At 37.3% G+C, this 18,332-nt stretch overlaps 1 protein-coding gene across 1 annotated transcript in view; it reads right to left on the bottom strand.

Moving 5' to 3' along the window:
• The window catches only part of LOC115918165 (cilia- and flagella-associated protein 54-like), a 50,687-nt gene that overhangs the window by 24,809 nt on the left and 7,546 nt on the right, over positions 1 to 18,332 (bottom strand). Inside the window, exons 10-33 of the mRNA XM_031000163.1 lie at positions 17,471 to 17,672; positions 16,726 to 16,937; positions 16,244 to 16,403; positions 15,719 to 15,792; positions 15,317 to 15,451; positions 14,702 to 14,843; positions 13,938 to 14,006; positions 13,374 to 13,585; positions 11,242 to 11,568; positions 10,708 to 10,860; positions 9,948 to 10,127; positions 9,345 to 9,437; positions 8,525 to 8,707; positions 7,856 to 7,998; positions 6,748 to 6,895; positions 5,829 to 5,984; positions 5,111 to 5,311; positions 4,240 to 4,438; positions 3,700 to 3,792; positions 3,172 to 3,298; positions 2,292 to 2,406; positions 1,531 to 1,683; positions 705 to 809; positions 257 to 354 (exon numbers count right to left, since the gene is read on the bottom strand). Of these exons, the coding sequence (XP_030856023.1) occupies positions 257 to 354; positions 705 to 809; positions 1,531 to 1,683; positions 2,292 to 2,406; positions 3,172 to 3,298; positions 3,700 to 3,792; positions 4,240 to 4,438; positions 5,111 to 5,311; positions 5,829 to 5,984; positions 6,748 to 6,895; positions 7,856 to 7,998; positions 8,525 to 8,707; positions 9,345 to 9,437; positions 9,948 to 10,127; positions 10,708 to 10,860; positions 11,242 to 11,568; positions 13,374 to 13,585; positions 13,938 to 14,006; positions 14,702 to 14,843; positions 15,317 to 15,451; positions 15,719 to 15,792; positions 16,244 to 16,403; positions 16,726 to 16,937; positions 17,471 to 17,672 (3,680 nt within the window). The remainder of the gene's footprint in view (positions 1 to 256; positions 355 to 704; positions 810 to 1,530; positions 1,684 to 2,291; positions 2,407 to 3,171; positions 3,299 to 3,699; positions 3,793 to 4,239; positions 4,439 to 5,110; positions 5,312 to 5,828; positions 5,985 to 6,747; positions 6,896 to 7,855; positions 7,999 to 8,524; positions 8,708 to 9,344; positions 9,438 to 9,947; positions 10,128 to 10,707; positions 10,861 to 11,241; positions 11,569 to 13,373; positions 13,586 to 13,937; positions 14,007 to 14,701; positions 14,844 to 15,316; positions 15,452 to 15,718; positions 15,793 to 16,243; positions 16,404 to 16,725; positions 16,938 to 17,470; positions 17,673 to 18,332) is intronic.

The raw sequence follows: 18,332 nt of genomic DNA, 5'->3' as shown, positions 1-18,332 counted from the left end.
GCAGGTGGTCTTTACATACAGGTCCCTACCACAAAGGTGCTGGCAGTCTCAGAGGTCAACTATTTATTATTCATTCTCCAATATTTCTTACGTCATAACAAGTAGTTTGAGAAGTCTGATAACTCAAAACATATTGGCTTGTCCCCCTAACAAAAATCATATTTGTCCATTCATTGTGTTTTTGTTTTACCTAATTTCAAAAGAATTCTTTGCCTTACGATTGCTGATTAATAGAGCGAAGAATATGAAAACAAACCTGTAGATATCTCCAGCTGTCGGCCCAAGAAGTTTGTTTCTCTTCTCAACCTTGCCCAGAAACTGTCCAAAATGACACAAACCTTGCAGGATATTCATCTATGGAAAGATAGAAAATAATGGAAATTACATCAACCATTAACAAAACAATAGTCACAGTGACAACAGGGATTGTTTTTACACCATTTGATGGATGTTAATGGAACCTCAGTTATTTTCTATATATGTTTACAGATGTAATTTTTTACAACATCATGGTATGTCACTTCATATGAGATGTCTACCTAACCTGACACCGTCCTATCAATTATGGTCACAGCATACTAAATATGAGACAGAATAGATTCAACGCAACTATCTTGTTCGATGTGGGTTAATAGAAAATGTATATCAAAATTATACTTTCAATCAACCAAATTTAATGGAAATATGGGAGAGTTGAATCCTACCTGTGATCTCCAAGGCATCTCATCATTAGAAATGCGCCTCAGCCTCATCTTCTTACGAGCAGTGCGGTAGAACTCTGGGTAGGTGCTTTCCAGTGTGTCAAAAGCCTTTTGAATAACAAAAATTAAATACAAACATGAATAAATAAACGTTAAGTAGATATAACTCTAGAAATGCATTGCACTGCATGATATGATATGAAAACCAGAACTAGATCCATTCATTTTCTTGAGACTGCTCAAATCACATAATATTTGCTTCTCTTAAGAACTTTAATACCACTGGCATTTTGCTTTTAATGAATACACTTTAAATCATAAGTTTTATTACTGATTGGAACTTACAATACATACAAATCTTCTAACAAAAACATGTTATTAGAACAACAAAAACGCAGGTTTAACTGCACTTTTGATCTGAAATAATTATAAACATGATTCACTTGCCTATATATTTTAGATGGTTGTATTCATGGTGAATATAAAAGGCAATGCTTTATTTAAATCTTATCAAATAAATACAAAGGACGTCGGTAGAAAGTAAGAAGGGTGAGACAGAAAGAGAGAGAGAGGGGGGAGAGAGACAGAAAAAAAGAGTCAAAGAGAGAGAGAGAGAGAGAGAGAGAGAGAGAGGGGGAGAGAGAGAGAGAGAGGGGGAGAAAAAGAGAGAGAGAGACACACACACAAACAGAAAGAAAGAGACAGCTCAGAGTCAGGCAGACAGAGACAGACAGACAGATGGGCAAAAAAAAGGAAGGAGGGAAGGAACATCAATAGCATGAGAGATAGACTATGAGGGACAGATGTGTATAACATGAATCCACAATACCATGAGTTCTTTATCTTCTTGCTGCTGCTTGGCAGAGTCAGACATACGAATGTTGGATCTCATGTGAACCAAGAGCTGGAAACCTTTCTTCCTTCGTCTTCGAGCTGGCTTCGTATCAGGCTGCTTGGCTTGAGCTTGCTTGGTACTGGCAGTCTGTAATAGTAATACATGTATATCTACATTTTAGTAAACATTATTATAAATGAAATATTTTTTCAAGGTTATCATGTTTAGTGAGGATAAAGCAACTAATATTATAAAGTAGCTGTATTGCAGAAGACTAAATAAACTTATTTGTGTTACTTAATTCAAAGTTTTTTCACCGCTTAAGTGTGATACTACTTTAACCACATTTTATGCAGGATGTGCCCCCATGTTCCATCTTCTTCAGATGTTACGTTCAAAGAAACTTTGAAATTATAAATTGAAACTGAAAAAATGTCTTACAATCTGCAATTCCATATTAAAGATTGCGTGATTGGTGCAAATGATGAGCTTTTTAATGAATATGAATACGGATGTACATTAGTTATATAATGAGGCAAAAGAAGAAAACTCTCTGTTTGATTTGAAGCCACGAACTAGTTAATGCTACAGAACATTTTAACCATGACATGTCAAAAGAAATTTATTTCTTAACCTGTTGAAAAAGTTTCATTTCAGTATCACGCACATCTCCCATAGACCCCAGCCCAGATTATCTCAGAACTCGTTATTCAATGGGTAAAACATAAAATAAAGGCAAGTCAGGCAGTACTTACCTTGGAGTATTCCAGGACAGCAGCAGCATACTTCTTAGGATCATCTCCTGATACAATAGCTCCACCTGGTCCTTTGTTGAGGGTAGCCTTCACTGCTGATAGCTGGTCATTTCGTCTAAAATATTCATATACGATGGAATGAGTTTTACAGAATACATTGTCTGCGTGATGGAAGGGTGAACCAATTTCTCCTCGCCACTGTCACTTTAGAACAATGACAATTTTACCAACTCATTTCTTATCTGCATAAAAAACTTTGGTACATGAAGCTCCTGCTTGCTAGACATGTCTCCCTTTAATAATGTACATATTAACTATCATTGAAGGTGACAATCGGCTATGAAACTTTGAAAAGGATTTTCAGAATTATCAACAAGGACAGTTGTGTCTTGATTCTAACAGAATTAACAATGGTGCATGTTAACTTGCTTATAGTCTGGTTAGATCAGACTGAACCACGATATCATAACCTAATGCAGAAGGAACCATGCTATTTATCATTGGTATCACTCAGATAAATTGCTTTTTACTATTGGCTTTATATAAAATAGGCCTTATATAAAATAGGCCCATAACTAGGATTTTAGTGGGGGGATGGAGGCGCAGACATTATATGTGATGGACCCAAGCCTGGGAGGGTCTCGAAGGAAGGGTGTATCCCTCTCCTAGGATAGGGATAATTTTGGCATTTTTCTGGCAATTTTGAACTCCAAAACGGTTTTTCTAACAACTGTGTCCTAACTGTGTTGTTTGCATTGTTGCATTGTTTTTTTATATTTTTTAGCAGGCCTCTTTGTCCCTAGAGGAGGGGGGATGCGTTCCCCCGCACCCCCTTAGTTACGGGCCTGTTAATGAAAATGAGACAGTAGACTAGACTTACCTAACAAGCCATGTGATGGTCTCTTCACACCATTCAATGGCCATATCCACCAATCCTTCACTCAGTGCCTTCTGTACAACCTGAACAAAGAACTCCAGGTAACGAGCCCGACGACGAAACTTTACCACTAGTGAGAGAAAACATAGTCAAATACAATGTTTCATAGGTCTAGGACAGAGAACATTGCATTATATTACATTGAGAAAATCCAATGCGATAATAATAAGAAGAAGAAGAAATACTTAACTTACTCAAGGCGCTATATAAAACAAAATACACAAATCTCTCTTCATAATTTAACAACATAATATCATTAGTAACCTTGAGTTTCACATGTTTCTGAAATACTCAAGTTAATTCGAAATGCACATGATTTACCCCATCTTCTCAAGCATTTAAAGTCCATTAAAACAAAAGCAATTAAGGATATGCAACAAAAAATATATATTCAAAAGAATAGAGGTCTATGTACAGGAGATATTCAGTTTGCGGTTATCAAAAAGTTGAATCATAACAAACAATTCTTACCTTCTCTGTATGCAAGTCTACTTGGTAGTATGGCTATGAAGGCATGGAGGATGTTTGGATCTTCAGAGCCTGTCAACTCATCAGCATTGTGAGCTAATGAATAAAAGAGAGAGAGAGAGAGGGGGGGGGGGCAAATAAAGAGTGATATTTGATGCAATCATGAAACAACAAATAAGTTTCAAAGATAAGACAATAATCAACCTCAAGTTCCATCTATTCATTTGTTATACAAAATAGTACAAACAGTCCATGTTCAACATAAAACGAGATTGGAAAAAAAAGGTAGCGACTCATAAATCACAGTTGTGATAGAATTGCTTTACAGAATGACGGCTTTATTCGTCATTTATGGTGGATACAGAGTTTGATTATGACAGCCTGAAAACATGCATGTAATGTACGTGGCATTGTTTAATGATACCTTGGCCCCGTCTTACAAAGAGTTGATATCAATCACAACTTTATTAGCGATTGATATCAATCGCCACTATGTACATAAGAGAAAGAGACTGCATGCATTCTGATGTAGTTTTGTCTCACCTATACGTGAGAGTCTCAGCATGTGAGCTTCCAGGGCTCTCAGCTCATCATTCTGCACACCCTCCAGAGCTACTGCTGGCTGTCCTGACCGCTTGGCCCTACGTTTCTTCTGGGGCACATTGACTCCTCCTCCTCCACCCTCACCATCCTCTATGAAGTCCATGGCACCTCCTTCAGACTTCCCACCCTTACCCTCATCCTGTGTACAAGGCAAGAACATGAGTAGACATTGTTCAATATCAATAGTGTGAAAGCTTGAATCTATGGTTATATCTAAAAGAGGCAAACAATCATTAAAGCTAGAATGATTCAAGGAAAGCATTAACAATTCCTGCACACTAATACTCAGTTTACTTCTATTAATACTTATTTTGTCCCCCTCTGATTAAGTCTCTTCAAATACAATGGTCTTGCTGAAGATCTTACACCACGTAAATATTAAGCTTTTTGTTTTGAACGATGACAACTATTGATTTTCAAACACCAAAAATATCTTTCAGTTTTATTAAATCAACTTGAGAAAGATTTTGATGTTGCTTAATCACATCAACCTTTAAAAAAGCACCAAACGACAATCTTATAGATCTTCTGCTGAGAACTAGAAAGGCAGTAATTATAACTCTAAAATTGAGTGCATGAACACAGTTATGGGCCCTTTTTCATAAAACTTGTTTTCAATAACAAGTTACAATCACTGTTATAAGCTACTGAAATCATGGCATTTGGTTGGCTGAGAGCAATTTGTCATAGAATCTTATCATTTGCTATTGATAACATGTTTTATGAAACAGGGCCCTGGTGCTCTCACCACACAACATTGTGAGAGCCGGCCATGATGATACTGTTCATACCATCTTTTGTTTGACCTTACCTTCTCCACAACCAGCATCTTCTTGCCGCTCTCAATGATATGATTGGCTAGAGATCTCTGCTTCCATGTCCTCAGCACCTTGGCCATGTAGAAGGTGATCGTAGCAACCATGTGATGCAGGCTGTCTGACACAGACTGCTGCCGACGCTGTCTCATGCTGTTGGGGATATCCTGCAGCACCGCACAGCACTGAGTCAACACCTAGAAATATGGTCACCATTCATAGGAAAAACATGGTTTGTTACTTTCAAGGCACACAAACAGCACTATACACTTCATATAACTATGGGTAAGTCATTTATACCGATGTGCTCATATAACCTACAAGGACAATGGGCATGGAATGGAGCAGTAAATTAGTCTACAAGAGACAACAGCTGCTTTTTACTGTTGCCAAGGAAACCTATTGCAAGTTCCAATTCATTAAGTTCATAAATCCAATATGAGATGCTTTATACATTAAAAAATAGTTTACATATGCCATGTTGAGTATACAATGTTGAGGAATTAACTAGTAATGCACAGCATTGGTATAGAAGTCTCTACATTTCTTTTGCAGATTCTAACAAAGGTAATGTAGACATCATCAGAGAGTAGTATATAATCAAGGAGAATTAGCAGGTAGATTAACTAACACTATATAAAATTATGTTCTAAAATGTCATATAAAGCAAAAGTTGGAGAAGCAATCACTGCAAAGTCTGGCTAAGTCACTCACCTGTACAACAGGAATAGATGGAATCTTGTAGTGAATGACAGGGGCTAGTAGTCCATAGCACTGTACAACGGCTTGGAGAGCCATGTTAGTCTCGTTCAACCAGCCAGCTAACTCAATGGCTACAAGCATCCGCTCACAGTTCTCAAGTCTCTGGGTCTGAAACAATTCAGAATAATACTTGGTTTAAAAAAAATCACTCTTTCCTGGGTTTTTTCCCCTCCTTTTACTAGGAAGGCCAGCTGTACTGAGAGTAATTTATTTTACAATTATAGTAACTATGTGCAAGCATGTATATTACTGTTTCATTTTAATGTGGATTTACACAAGTGGTCAGCTGCTAGAGAAGTTATTTAATTAGTTATAATGGATACAGATAACAAAAACTAGATTAAGGCACTCAGCACATCATATGTGTATTCTCAAGGACACTTTCTAAATCCTATAGGAAAAGTGATTTAACAATGAGCTTCCTGCCCTTAGATTCATAGAAATTTTCGACATATCAAGTTACGAGGCATTTGTAATATGGTTCATTTTTCAGTTTCAGTATGAGACAGTAAGGGATTCATCTACATCAATATATCTTTTGCATAGAGTAACAAAACATGGATTAAGGCAACTGCCCATCTACATAGAAATGTTTGAGGTATCAAGTTACAAGACATTTGTAATATGGTCCACTTCAGTTTGTAACAGTAAAGGATTATCTACATCGATATTTCTTTTGCAAGGAGTAACAAAACCTGGATTAAGGCAACTGCACATCTTTTGTGAATTCTCAAAGACACTGTCCTTACTTAAATCCTATGTCCTTTTTAAATTGTATGGGAAAAGTGATATGGCAATGTGTAATTTCCTGTCATTTATAGAGATGCTTTCGAGAGATCAAGAAAGATATTTAGGGTGTTGGCTTGCTTACCTGGCCTTTGTAGTAGGGTCCGGTGTCGCAGAGCTTGTTACAGTAGATGTTTCCATCTCTCATAGAGATGTCCACATTGATGAAGATGCTACTCAGAAACATTCTCAGCAGCAGGGGAGAGGCCACACTTGCTATCTCTGGATTCAACCTACACAGGGGTGTAAATTAATTCAAATTCATCCAATAAGCATCAAGGAAATAAGTGGTATTCCCATGCGACATATAGATCCCGTAATATGAACTCTGTATTTTGTACTGTTCACTTAAAGGTAAAAGAAAGTTTTGGTATGGGCCGGGGGTCATGAATTTTGGTTCAAATAAACATATTGGAAGCATATGCGATCCTACAATATTCAGTGATCGTTGTCACGGTTGAAATCGAGTCTAAAGCTATGAAATTGTAAATAATAAACTATTTATGTTGTATAGCTCCCTCTCAAGGTCAAGATATTAATGAAGCTATAAAACAATGTTTCTTGACTAAAATCAACCAATTAGCTATTCCCATTTGGAAATTATATATCACAACTACATATTCTGAGAATTCATGGTCGCAGCTACCATTGTAGGGTCGTAGGAGCTATTTGAAATTTATCAAAATTTACCGGGAGCACCGGTAAATTTTATATTAAATTTTTCTTGAAAGCAGAAGTGTTTCAGGTGCTAAATTTTTTAGTACTTATAATACATCCAAAGGGGCATCCAAATTTATCAAAATTGTAAAGAATCACTATCCACCCAATTTTTATAATTTCCCAAAACTTTGTATTACCTTTACTAAATTACCACTGGACGAAACTGATATCACCATAGTTATTTAAGAAGTCCATTTTTTTCAGACTTGTGACATCTGAATAATAATAATTTTTTTTTTTTTTTTTTTTTTTTGTCTTCAAAATAGGGGTGCGCCTTATACACAGAGATTTACAGTATTTATTTATTTATTTATTATTATTATTATTTTTTTTTTTTTTTGGGGGGGGGGGGTCCAAATAGATACCAGGCTTCAAACCAATGTCATGAACTATTATTTTTCTCTTTTTTTGGGGGGGGGGGGGGAGGAGGCGACTCTACTGTTGTACTGAACAGAACATTTGACTGGACTTACTTTCTGAGTGTAAGCTTGTAGTCTTCTCTTGCTGTCTCAGTTTGAATCTCAGCAGAGGGAGGAGGGATTGGAGCCACAAAGTGATCCCACAGAACTCTACTGGCTCTCAGTCCAATCTCATAACATCCAACCTGGTATGCAGCCTGATTAATGTATAACAAATATATAAATTCACTGTAACTGAGATTAAGCAAATCTACATCTGGTATTGGTATGATAAAGGTAAGCTGCTGCAACTCATGATCAACATGGATCTTTTCATAACTAAAAAGGCCTTGTGGAAATGAAGAAAAGTGAATAGAAAGCCAAAACAACGCAACATATATGTATGTCTGACACATACCATAACTGAAGTTTTATATATGACAAGTCTGGTGATCAAACAGTTTCAGAGGTGAACTACTATTTTGCAGCATGTTTTCATATTTGCTTTCCTTGTTGAATAACATGAACAATACAATTTTCTTTAACTGAAGGATTGGGTATACTACCACTATCACCAATAAGTCCTCTATAACTAAATGATATGAAAAATCCCTTTGGAAAATTCAACAATTTAATGGTTGGAAGTCTTAATCACATCCTAAGTAGCAAGTTGAGTTCTTTCTCCTTTCTCCAAAAAAAACATAGAACAAATACAACATAAGAATATCAGAGCAGCATGCTGACCTGTCCAAGGAATGCCCATGTCATGAGAACAGGGAGAGGATGCGATGCTAGGATAGGCCTACTGGTATCTCCTATAGCATTCCCTATCAGCTGACCATCATCAGTGTATGCTGCCACAGCAAACACATAACGCTCATTGACCTTTAACCCTGTCACACGCAGCTCACAGTCATAGGCAGGAACCTGTCAAAAGAGGGTGATAATTAAAAATGCTAACATTACATGGTTTATTTAAAGCAGGATTGCACTACTTGTAGCTACTTGTGTCCTCTATATAGCAAACAATGCCTAAGCGGTACCAGTTGGTCCCCCATGGTCCCCTTTTTCTTATGTAAATTGAGAGCTGATTTGATGAGATAATTCCCTCTGTCAGTGACCACACAGGGAGGTCTAATCCTCCTGGCTAAACTAGTGCAGATAGGATTTAAGAAGGAGATGACAATGGAAATGATAATGCCAAATGACAGTGCAACTTTTTTTTTACAGATAACATCTATTTACATGAACTAACAAAAGTTTAAGATGAAATATATTTTCATATTCAATACCTACAGTACAATGTGAAAAAATAGCACAAAGTGGGTAAAAAGATGAGATAGAGAAAGAAAGGGGAAGGCAACTAGAGGGAGTGAGAGGAAGGAATACAAGAGTGAAGTTAAAAATATACTTGTAGAAAGAAGAATATGATGAAAAAAATGCACAAGAGGTGATGGGGATCATTCAGAGAAAATGAAAAAATACAAGAAAAGGGCAAGAGGGAAGATGAGATATAGAAAAAAGTGCAAATTATAAATTTATGAATAAATTTAGTATGGCTTACCTCTTCACCAGTACCAGGAAGAATGTAGTCATTCAACCTGACTTTAACATTGCTACCACTTGACTTTCGAGCAAATAGACGGTACCATGCAACCTGGAAGGGAACAAAAATAGAATTTTGAGCAAGAAATATATATCAAATGTTAGCTAAATTCCTTTAAATGTTCAAGGAAATATACTGTACAACACTGGAATAATCATGTAAGATTAGCGTATATTTTTCGGCTTCGTAGAGGGGGCCGCGGCGGTTTCGCCCGGTGAAGTTTCGGCTTTAGCCGTGCTCAGCATTCCGCTGGTTTTTTGCAGCTTGGTGCTGCCGTTGCTGCTTGACGGAGACGCCATCGTGTACGTGGAATTCGGAGCAAAACTTTGATTGTTGATATAAAAACAGCACAGATTCTCAAAAGTCTTCCAAAAACATGAAAAAGGAGAGTTTCTCTCCCTATTGTAGTATTTTTTCTCATGTAATGACGAACAGAGAAATACGATATAAAATCACTTTTGCTATTCGTAATTGTTTCCTTCCATAGAAATGGCTGTTTGTTTGAAATTCTGGAAAGTTTCTTGTTTAGCAATGTCTTGAAAATCCTTTAAAAAAACTCACCTTCTGAGGAGGGTTGAATGGAGCAGGTTTAAACACCATGCTGTTATCAGTTCGACATACAAGCAATGGTGCTGGTGGAACGCCACAATCCCGTACACTGCCTTCTTCTTTCTCCTTCGCATTGTTGTTGAAGAGTTTCAGCTCCTGGTCTTGGGCTTTGGTGATGTAGTTCATGGCATCCTGAGAAATATTTCATAAATCTTTAATTATCTACTTCTTTGTAATACATTCTAAAAGTTGTTAATTTATTCTTCAATGAGATGATTACTTCCAGGTACTAAAGAGATGTTTTGTGCTGGTCTCACCAGTTATATTCAAAATAATATTTTGCGTACCGTAGTAGGTATCTTTATGAAAATGTTATTCAATAAAAAAAATACAAGATTTAGGATCAAGCAGAATCAGCGGGTACATCTGCTGTGATCTGATTTTCACATAAATTTACTACATTCATGTTTTTACTGCAGATTTTATCACAATACACTATAACATTTCCCTTTGGGGTTTAGAATTCAAACTAATAAGGCAGACTTAATTAATCTTGGTAGTAGTGCTGTCATAGACGTTTAAAAAAATGGGGACTGTGAAAAGTCATGCTAGTGGTGAGATGCACATATTCTTATAGTCTGTGTTTTCTTCTTATATCGTCGATCTAAATATATCCTCAAACCCATTAAGTATAATTACAAGGCTATCAGCTAAAGTTGTGTAATAGACCTATCATAACTTTAAAATTTTTAACTCTTGCTTGAGATCTAACCTGTAGAAGCTGCTTCTGCTGTTGACTTGGTCCAGCACCCTTATCAGCTTGAAGCGCCTGCTGCATGGCAAAGAGTGCCTTAGAAATAAGGTTCTTATCACAGAAATCCAGCAGCTCCTCTACGGTATCTATAGCCATGCTGTCCAGTTCATTCTGTAGGCGTAAATAAAGCATAAATCCATTACGACTAAAGTGAAAGGAACATATTTATAAATCACTTTAATACACTGTTCAACTGTATTAGCTGATATTCATCTTTTAAATTGTACTAACACTGTATATTCATGTAGGCATTCTCGCAGCATACGTTTAATAATGCATGATGCCTTAAAAACTCAACGGAGACAGGATAAGTGGTCTTTAAAGGCAGGTGTGCTTTAAGGACAGGTTCCTTTAGTACAGGTTTCAATGAGAAACAATTATTCAAGAGAAATTAAAAATATGGTCATTATAGACAGGTGTTCTTTCTATACAGGTGATCACTACAGCAGGTTTGACTGTCAACAAAGCCAAAAATTTTCCTCTATTTCTTACCCCTCTGGTAATTCTGGTGCTACCAATCCTGCTGGGCACTGCAGTACTCTTGGCCGAGCCTTTGGTTGACCCTTTGACAGATGCTTTGGCCGACCCCTTAGATGCTTTCTTCCATGACCCCTGGATCTGGGCCAGCTTCAGACAGACTCTGTGGTACATGTAGAGCAGCTCCAGGTGGAGATCCATGATGGTGTTGAAGACTCCATCAGCGCCCTCCTCATCCTCCTGGGTGTTTGGAGCTGGAGCTGGAGCGGTCGGGGGTGGCCGGGTCTCATCAGTGTGAGAAGCAGGTTGTTCATCAGGGGGTGGAGCAGTCGTGTTCAAGTCCTGTTTTATTGTCAAGTAAAGAAATGAAATATTGGGTTTCTTACAAAGCACTTCACACTTCAAATAATAAAGAGCTTTAAAAATTAATATCAGGCAAGTTACAAGTAAGACTACAACAAAAAACTGAATGGCTTTATTGTGCTCTTTACTATAAACTGGAGTATCTCCTGTAAAAGTTCCGCGAGTAATACCACCAAATAATATTGTAAAAAATCATAAACTATGTGCAAAAGAAATTGTAATCAAGAACATAAATACAGAATGTAATTTGGTAATACTAAGCTTATTGTTGATATATTATCTTCAGGTACAAATTATCTTCATCAATTTAATGAAAAGGCCACTAAATGAGAACTACACTCAAGCAAGGAGTGTCATGTTTGACAGACATGAGCGCTATACAAGAACCCATTATTATTATTATTAAATATACCTTGCTAGATTTTTTTCTTCACATCTACAGGAAAATAGTATATATAACCTTTGAATCCTTTATTCCAATAATTCTAATGCTCCCTCCAAACCCCTAGAACACATCTTCAGTTTTGTTGACGTACCTTGACCCAGGTCACATCAGCAATGGACTTGCCATCAGTCAGAGCCACAGCTGACCTGACAAAGGACACACCCTGTAAGGCCCTCTCCAGGATCTCTCTAGAGTCTGAACCTCCCTCCAAACCCCTTGAACACATCGTCCGTTTTGGTAATTAACCTACCTTGACCCAGGTCACATCAGCAATGGACTTGCCATCAGTCAGAGCCACAGCTGACCTGACAAAGGACACACCCTGTAAGGCCCTCTCCAGGATCTCTCTAGAGTCTGAACCTCCCTCCAAACCCCTTGAACACATCGTCCGTTTTGGTAATTAACCTACCTTGACCCAGGTCACATCAGCAATGGACTTGCCATCAGTCAGAGCCACAGCTGACCTGACAAAGGACACACCCAGCAAGGCTCTCTCCAGAATCCCTCTAGAGTCTGATCCTCCCTCCAAACCCCTTGAACACATCTTCCGTTTTGTTGACCTACCTTGACCCAGGTCACATCAGCAATGAACTTGCCATCAGTCAGAGCCACAGCTGACCTGACAAAGGACACACCCTACAAGGCCCTCTCCAGAATCTCTCTAGAGTCTGATCCTCCCTCCAAACCCCTTGAACACATCTTCCGTTTTGTTGACCTACCTTGACCCAGGTCACATCAGCAATGGACTTGCCATCAGTCAGAGCCACAGCTGACCTGACAAAGGACACACCCTGCAAGGCCCTCTCCAGAATCTCTCTAGAGTCTGATCCTCCCTCCAAACCCCTTGAACACATCTTCCGTTTTGTTGACCTACCTTGACCCAGGTCACATCAGCAATGGACTTGCCATCGGTCAGAACCACAGCTGACCTGGCAAAGGACACACCCTGCAAGGCCCTCTCCAGAATCTCTCTAGAGTCTGATCCTCCCTCCAAACCCCTTGAACACATCTTCCGTTTTGTTGACCTACCTTGACCCAGGGCACATCAGCAATGGACTTGCCATCAGTCAGAGCCACAGCTGACCTGACAAAGGACACACCCTGCAAGGCCCTCTCCAGAATCTCTCTAGAGTCTGATCCTCCCTCCAAACCCCTTGAACACATCTTCCGTTTTGTTGACCTACCTTGACCCAGGTCACATCAGCAATGGACTTGCCATCGGTCAGAACCACAGCTGACCTGGCAAAGGACACACCCTGCAAGGCCCTCTCCAGAATCTCTCTAGAGTCTGATCCTCCCTCCAAACCCCTTGAACACATCTTCCGTTTTGTTGACCTACCTTGACCCAGGTCACATCAGCAATGGACTTGCCATCAGTCAGAGCCACAGCTGACCTGGCAAAGGACACACCCTGTAAGGCCCTCTCCAGGATCTCTCTAGCCAGGAGGAGCTGCTCCTGTGGACCTTGCTGAAGGATAGAGGCAGCATACATGGTGATACCGCTGGCTCTTCCTAACCCCGTGGTACGACCTTCACTCCTGAATGGCGATTCTGAACATGAAGGCAGATGTTTGATCTCTTGTTAGAATTGTACAACTGTGATAGTGCAGTGTTTTTAAAAGTAAAAGAATGCAGAAATTAGATTTTGAATTTTTTGACATCATTTGTGATATATATCTAGGTTTTAGTCCTGATACTATTGAAGATGTACTGTATGTTCTTCCAAAAAAATTATGAATTCTAGGTATCACTAGTAACAGCAATGGAACAGCTGGAGCAATACAAACATATAGTTTCTTTTGGCAAAAGTTTGTTTAAACTTCATCACTTCTTCTCAAAAGAGGCAAACCATTATGGTTTTACATTTCAAATTACTCTGGCAGAGTAATGATCTGAAACATACCTTTGTAAAATGGAGATGGAGATGGCTCTTCTTCTACACTCTGGTGATCATCCATAGATCGAGCTTTGGCTGAACAAAATAAAGGCAAATAAAAGATAATGAATGCACCTTCACTTTCATAAATATGCTGTCCCATATATGTATTTTGTTTCTATCTTGCATAAATAGTTCTCAATAGAACTCAATAGAAGTGGTAGTATATGTACATCCAGCATGGTGATGTAGCTACATAATCTAATCGAATCGAATCTAATCCACTCTTCAGAGTACTTAATATAGTGCCTTTTCCTTGCAGTTACAAAGCGCTTCAATTTGCACCAAAACTTATTACATTCAAACCTGTCTATAGCGACCGCCCATGGGAAACACAAACAGTGGCCTTCGTAGGCAGGTGGTCTTTGTAGACAGGTTCCTTTAGTACATGTTTCAATGAGAAACTGTTTCAAGGAAAACAAAAACTGTGGTCTTTATAGACAGGTGGTCACTAAAGCAGGTTTGACTGTATAAAGATCGTTTAAACAACGATTGCAACATTTGAAAATTAACTTGAACTAATACAAACATACAACACTCAATGTTCTCTCACACAATAAGTAGTCCTTCAAAGGCTTTTGCAATGGCCCATATAAGTATTCTTCAGGTTGATGGTTAGCTTGTTTTAAATAATAAAGTATTTCTTGCTCACTTTACTTTTACTTCTTCTAATGCACAAATTCATTCTTATTTTATCTTCCAAGCAAGATGCAACATAAGAAAAGACCTACCGGTTTCTTTCATCTCTGTAGTAGCCTGGCTCTCAAGGACTAGAGCTAGTCTGATGCCAACTTCAGCTGTTAGTCCTGGATCCACATTAGCAATACCACACCAATACACCACCTCATGGAGCACACTCAAAATATGCACCCACTGAAATTATAAATTATAAATAAAAGATGTCAACATTTTTTTTCTTTAGTAAAATATGGTTTGAACAATTAAATATTAAGTACAAAGAGTACAAAGAAAACTCACAGGTTTTTAATTCAATTCTAAAACTAAACTAAGTCATATTCCTGCTACCCTCTACAAAATGTTCCATACAAAGGAACAGTATTTATGAATTCTGAAATTCTTGACTAACGAATTGAGTCCTGAAATTGAGACATTACAAATTGGCAAGATATAACCAGGCTAGCCAGTTTTTCTATCAAGGCAGTTTTTAAAAATCCCCAAATAAATATTTTAGGGTGAAACCTCATGATTAAGGTCTGGAGGAAGAAAAAAAAGCAATCTAAGGGAAATGTTCACTTTTCATATGGAAGATTCTCTTCAAATTCCGCCTTTCAGACTCATACCGAATGTGATTTGTGAGATCCAATACTTCAGTCTTTCTCTCTTACCTTATTAGGATTGTCCATTCTCTGCAGGTACTTGCCACTGTCGGACGCTCCAGTCTGCACTCGCTGGAAGACAGTCTTCACTCTACCCCACAGGAAAAGGGTAGCATCGACAACCATATCCAAGTCAACGGAATCCTAGGTAAGACATAACAGAGATACAAGGTGCATTCTAGAAGTTTTGAGACTTTTTAGGGTACAGCTGTTTGGTCTCCTGAGAGGTTGATCTTCCTTAAAATCATTATCTTCTGCAAAAAAACTATAATTTCCATGCAAATAGATACAAATATCAATCACAGAACACTTGCAAAATACAAATAAAAGTTCATAGGTATCAGTAAATTTAGTTAGCTTATTGTAGCAGCTATCATGGAAAACTCAAGCAACTTGATGACAAAGACTTACAGCTGAGAGGTCCTTGGCACAAGCCTGAAGGACTTCTGCTAGATACACCCAGTGATCCTGAGAGGATATGGAACCTGCAACAATAGAAATGGAATAGGGATTACAAACCATGATATCTGTTAGCTCTTATCTATTAATGTAGAAACTAAACCAAAACATTACTACAGATTAACTACAGCTATTTAGAGGGCAAACCACAAGTGGTTATTTTTATAATATATTTGAATTAAAAAAAATTATTTTGCTGAATTAAAATGCTTTTATATACCTGTAATTAAATATCAAATATAGTGGGAAAAGAGATAAAGGTATCTTTTCCTATACAAATATAATTGGTATTCAAGTACCAAAGTATTGGCATAATATCTTGGAAGTTTCATAACAATCACATAACCAGTGTAATGTTTGTCTGTTATAATGAAAATCAATTTAGCCAAGCCATCATGAAAATCAAATGAAATAGATTGATATAAAATACAAAGTTTGAATATAAAATTATTAATATATTTCATTCTGACATCATACCTGGTGGCGCCAAAGGTAGAGGTAGAGAAGCAGTTTCAATGTTAATCTCCTCAACCTGGGTATGAGACTTCTTAGATTTTCTGTTTGGATTGAGAGGTTCCATTGCTTGCATGATCTCCACAGAGAGAAGTTCATGGGTATACCGATTGTCTGGTTGATTCTGAAATAAAAAGCACACAAAATTGTACACAAACATGGAATTCATGAATATAAATAGATACAAACATGATATTCATAATTAATTCACTTTTCAAAAAGAACAGAAAAAGTTCACTATACAAAAATCTTATTTGATTATCTTCTTTCCTATTCATTTAGGTATCACCTTTCCATCTTACATATTTTTGTTACATCATTTTTACTTCCTTCTTTATGAAAAGGCATTCACTATATATTTCAATCGAAATTTTCAGGCTTGCACTTACAATCAACTTTCAATATGGATCTTAAAGAAATTAAAGAAAATGAACACCACCAATTACCTTGAGAAACTCAATGGTAGGATGGACCAGATTCTCATACACCTCCCATTGTTCATAGTTGTAGGCTGACTTAATGAATTTGACAACAGCCGAGATAGGGATACCATCTTCCGCTGCCGAGGACATTTCTATGAGGGATTTGTCCAGGACTACACCACACAGGTTGATGTCATTGACTGTCTGAGGATTGCGAGGCTGGTTCCCTCCTCCGCCTGAAATTGTAAAGAACAAAATCCTCACTAAAATGTGCTTTCCTATTTTATCAAACACTTTTGTATTCATATTGCTTTACATTCTCTAAAAAATGAGATTGAAAACCTTGAAAACAATCATTGTACAACATACAATCACTGCAATATGTACGATAAGTTTAGTTGTCCTAAATAAGAATGAATAGAAAATCGATATCCTTAATGAGACTATATCAATATTAGAATATATAGAATATGATACACTTTTAGAAATGACTATAAATCACTACATCTTGGAAAAGAAGAAATTAATAGAAAGATTGAAAGGATAACAAACGAAACAACTACCGGTATTTAAAAAAAGTCAAAGAAACAATGATGTGACAGTGATGGTGTCATGAATACTATACAGTGTTGATCCTATCAACTTTGTATATCTTCTTCTAGGAGCCAGAAGGGCATTGCACATAACTTATATACTCTTAAATACATTTAAACACCCTTCTGGCTCTAAATATGATATTACACAAATTATTAAAAAAACATAACCTCACCTGAGATGATCTCCATGCCAGCAAAGAACAGCTCTGAGAAAGTATCCAAGATATAATCCTCAGTATCCGGTGCAGCTGGACTGGTCAGCAGTGTCCTGCGAGTACTATCGGTCAGCGTCTCTAGGATGGCCAGGAACTGAGCAGCACTACCTTCAAACATGTCTGATAGTAACTTCTCTACAGGAGTACGAGGCCACGTGATCTAACAAAGATAGCAAAAAAGACGTCTTAAATGTGTGTAAACTATCTTTATATATATTTATTTGAGTATATATATATCTTTAATTTCTTTTTAATGAATCGTCCTCACGAAAGTATGTAAAATAAGCAAAAATATTGCTAAAGGAAAAACAATGTAGGAAATTCTTTCTTTATCTCAACACATCTGTTTTAAATGTCTGAAAATATGATTAAAAACCATTATCAACAAATATATGAGTAAGTAAAGAGTATTAATGATGAAATGAAAAGTATGGACAGCTATTATCCTGCACACAACAGCTGATGAAGAGAAAAAAGATAGAAAATAAAGAAACAGAAACATGTAGATCCTGTTTCTTTAACAAACAGATAACTTGTCTGTTTTGAGCCAAATAGATGTTAACTTATATCACTTTACTCAGAGTTGTTGCTCTTCTGGCTTCAATCAAACAGATGAATTACCACATTATCATAAACTGCTTATACATGTAGTGAATGTTTGTCAGTTGCTGTTAAAAAAAGATGCTTTGTTTCAGAGATATAAAATCAAAATCATATTACACAAGCTGCTTGAGATTGAGATTGGAATAATGATAAAACTATTACAAATATATATGTAACAGGATGTATGTCCTTGACTTTTTAAATGCTATCAATCATA

The sequence above is a fragment of the Strongylocentrotus purpuratus genome, unplaced genomic scaffold, assembly GCF_000002235.5.
Source record: "Strongylocentrotus purpuratus isolate Spur 01 unplaced genomic scaffold, Spur_5.0 spur5_scaffold_6, whole genome shotgun sequence".
NCBI classification, from domain to species: Eukaryota; Metazoa; Echinodermata; class Echinoidea; order Camarodonta; family Strongylocentrotidae; genus Strongylocentrotus; species Strongylocentrotus purpuratus.
Note: the sequence above shows the minus strand (reverse complement) of the source record. Positions and strands in the feature narration are given on the sequence as shown.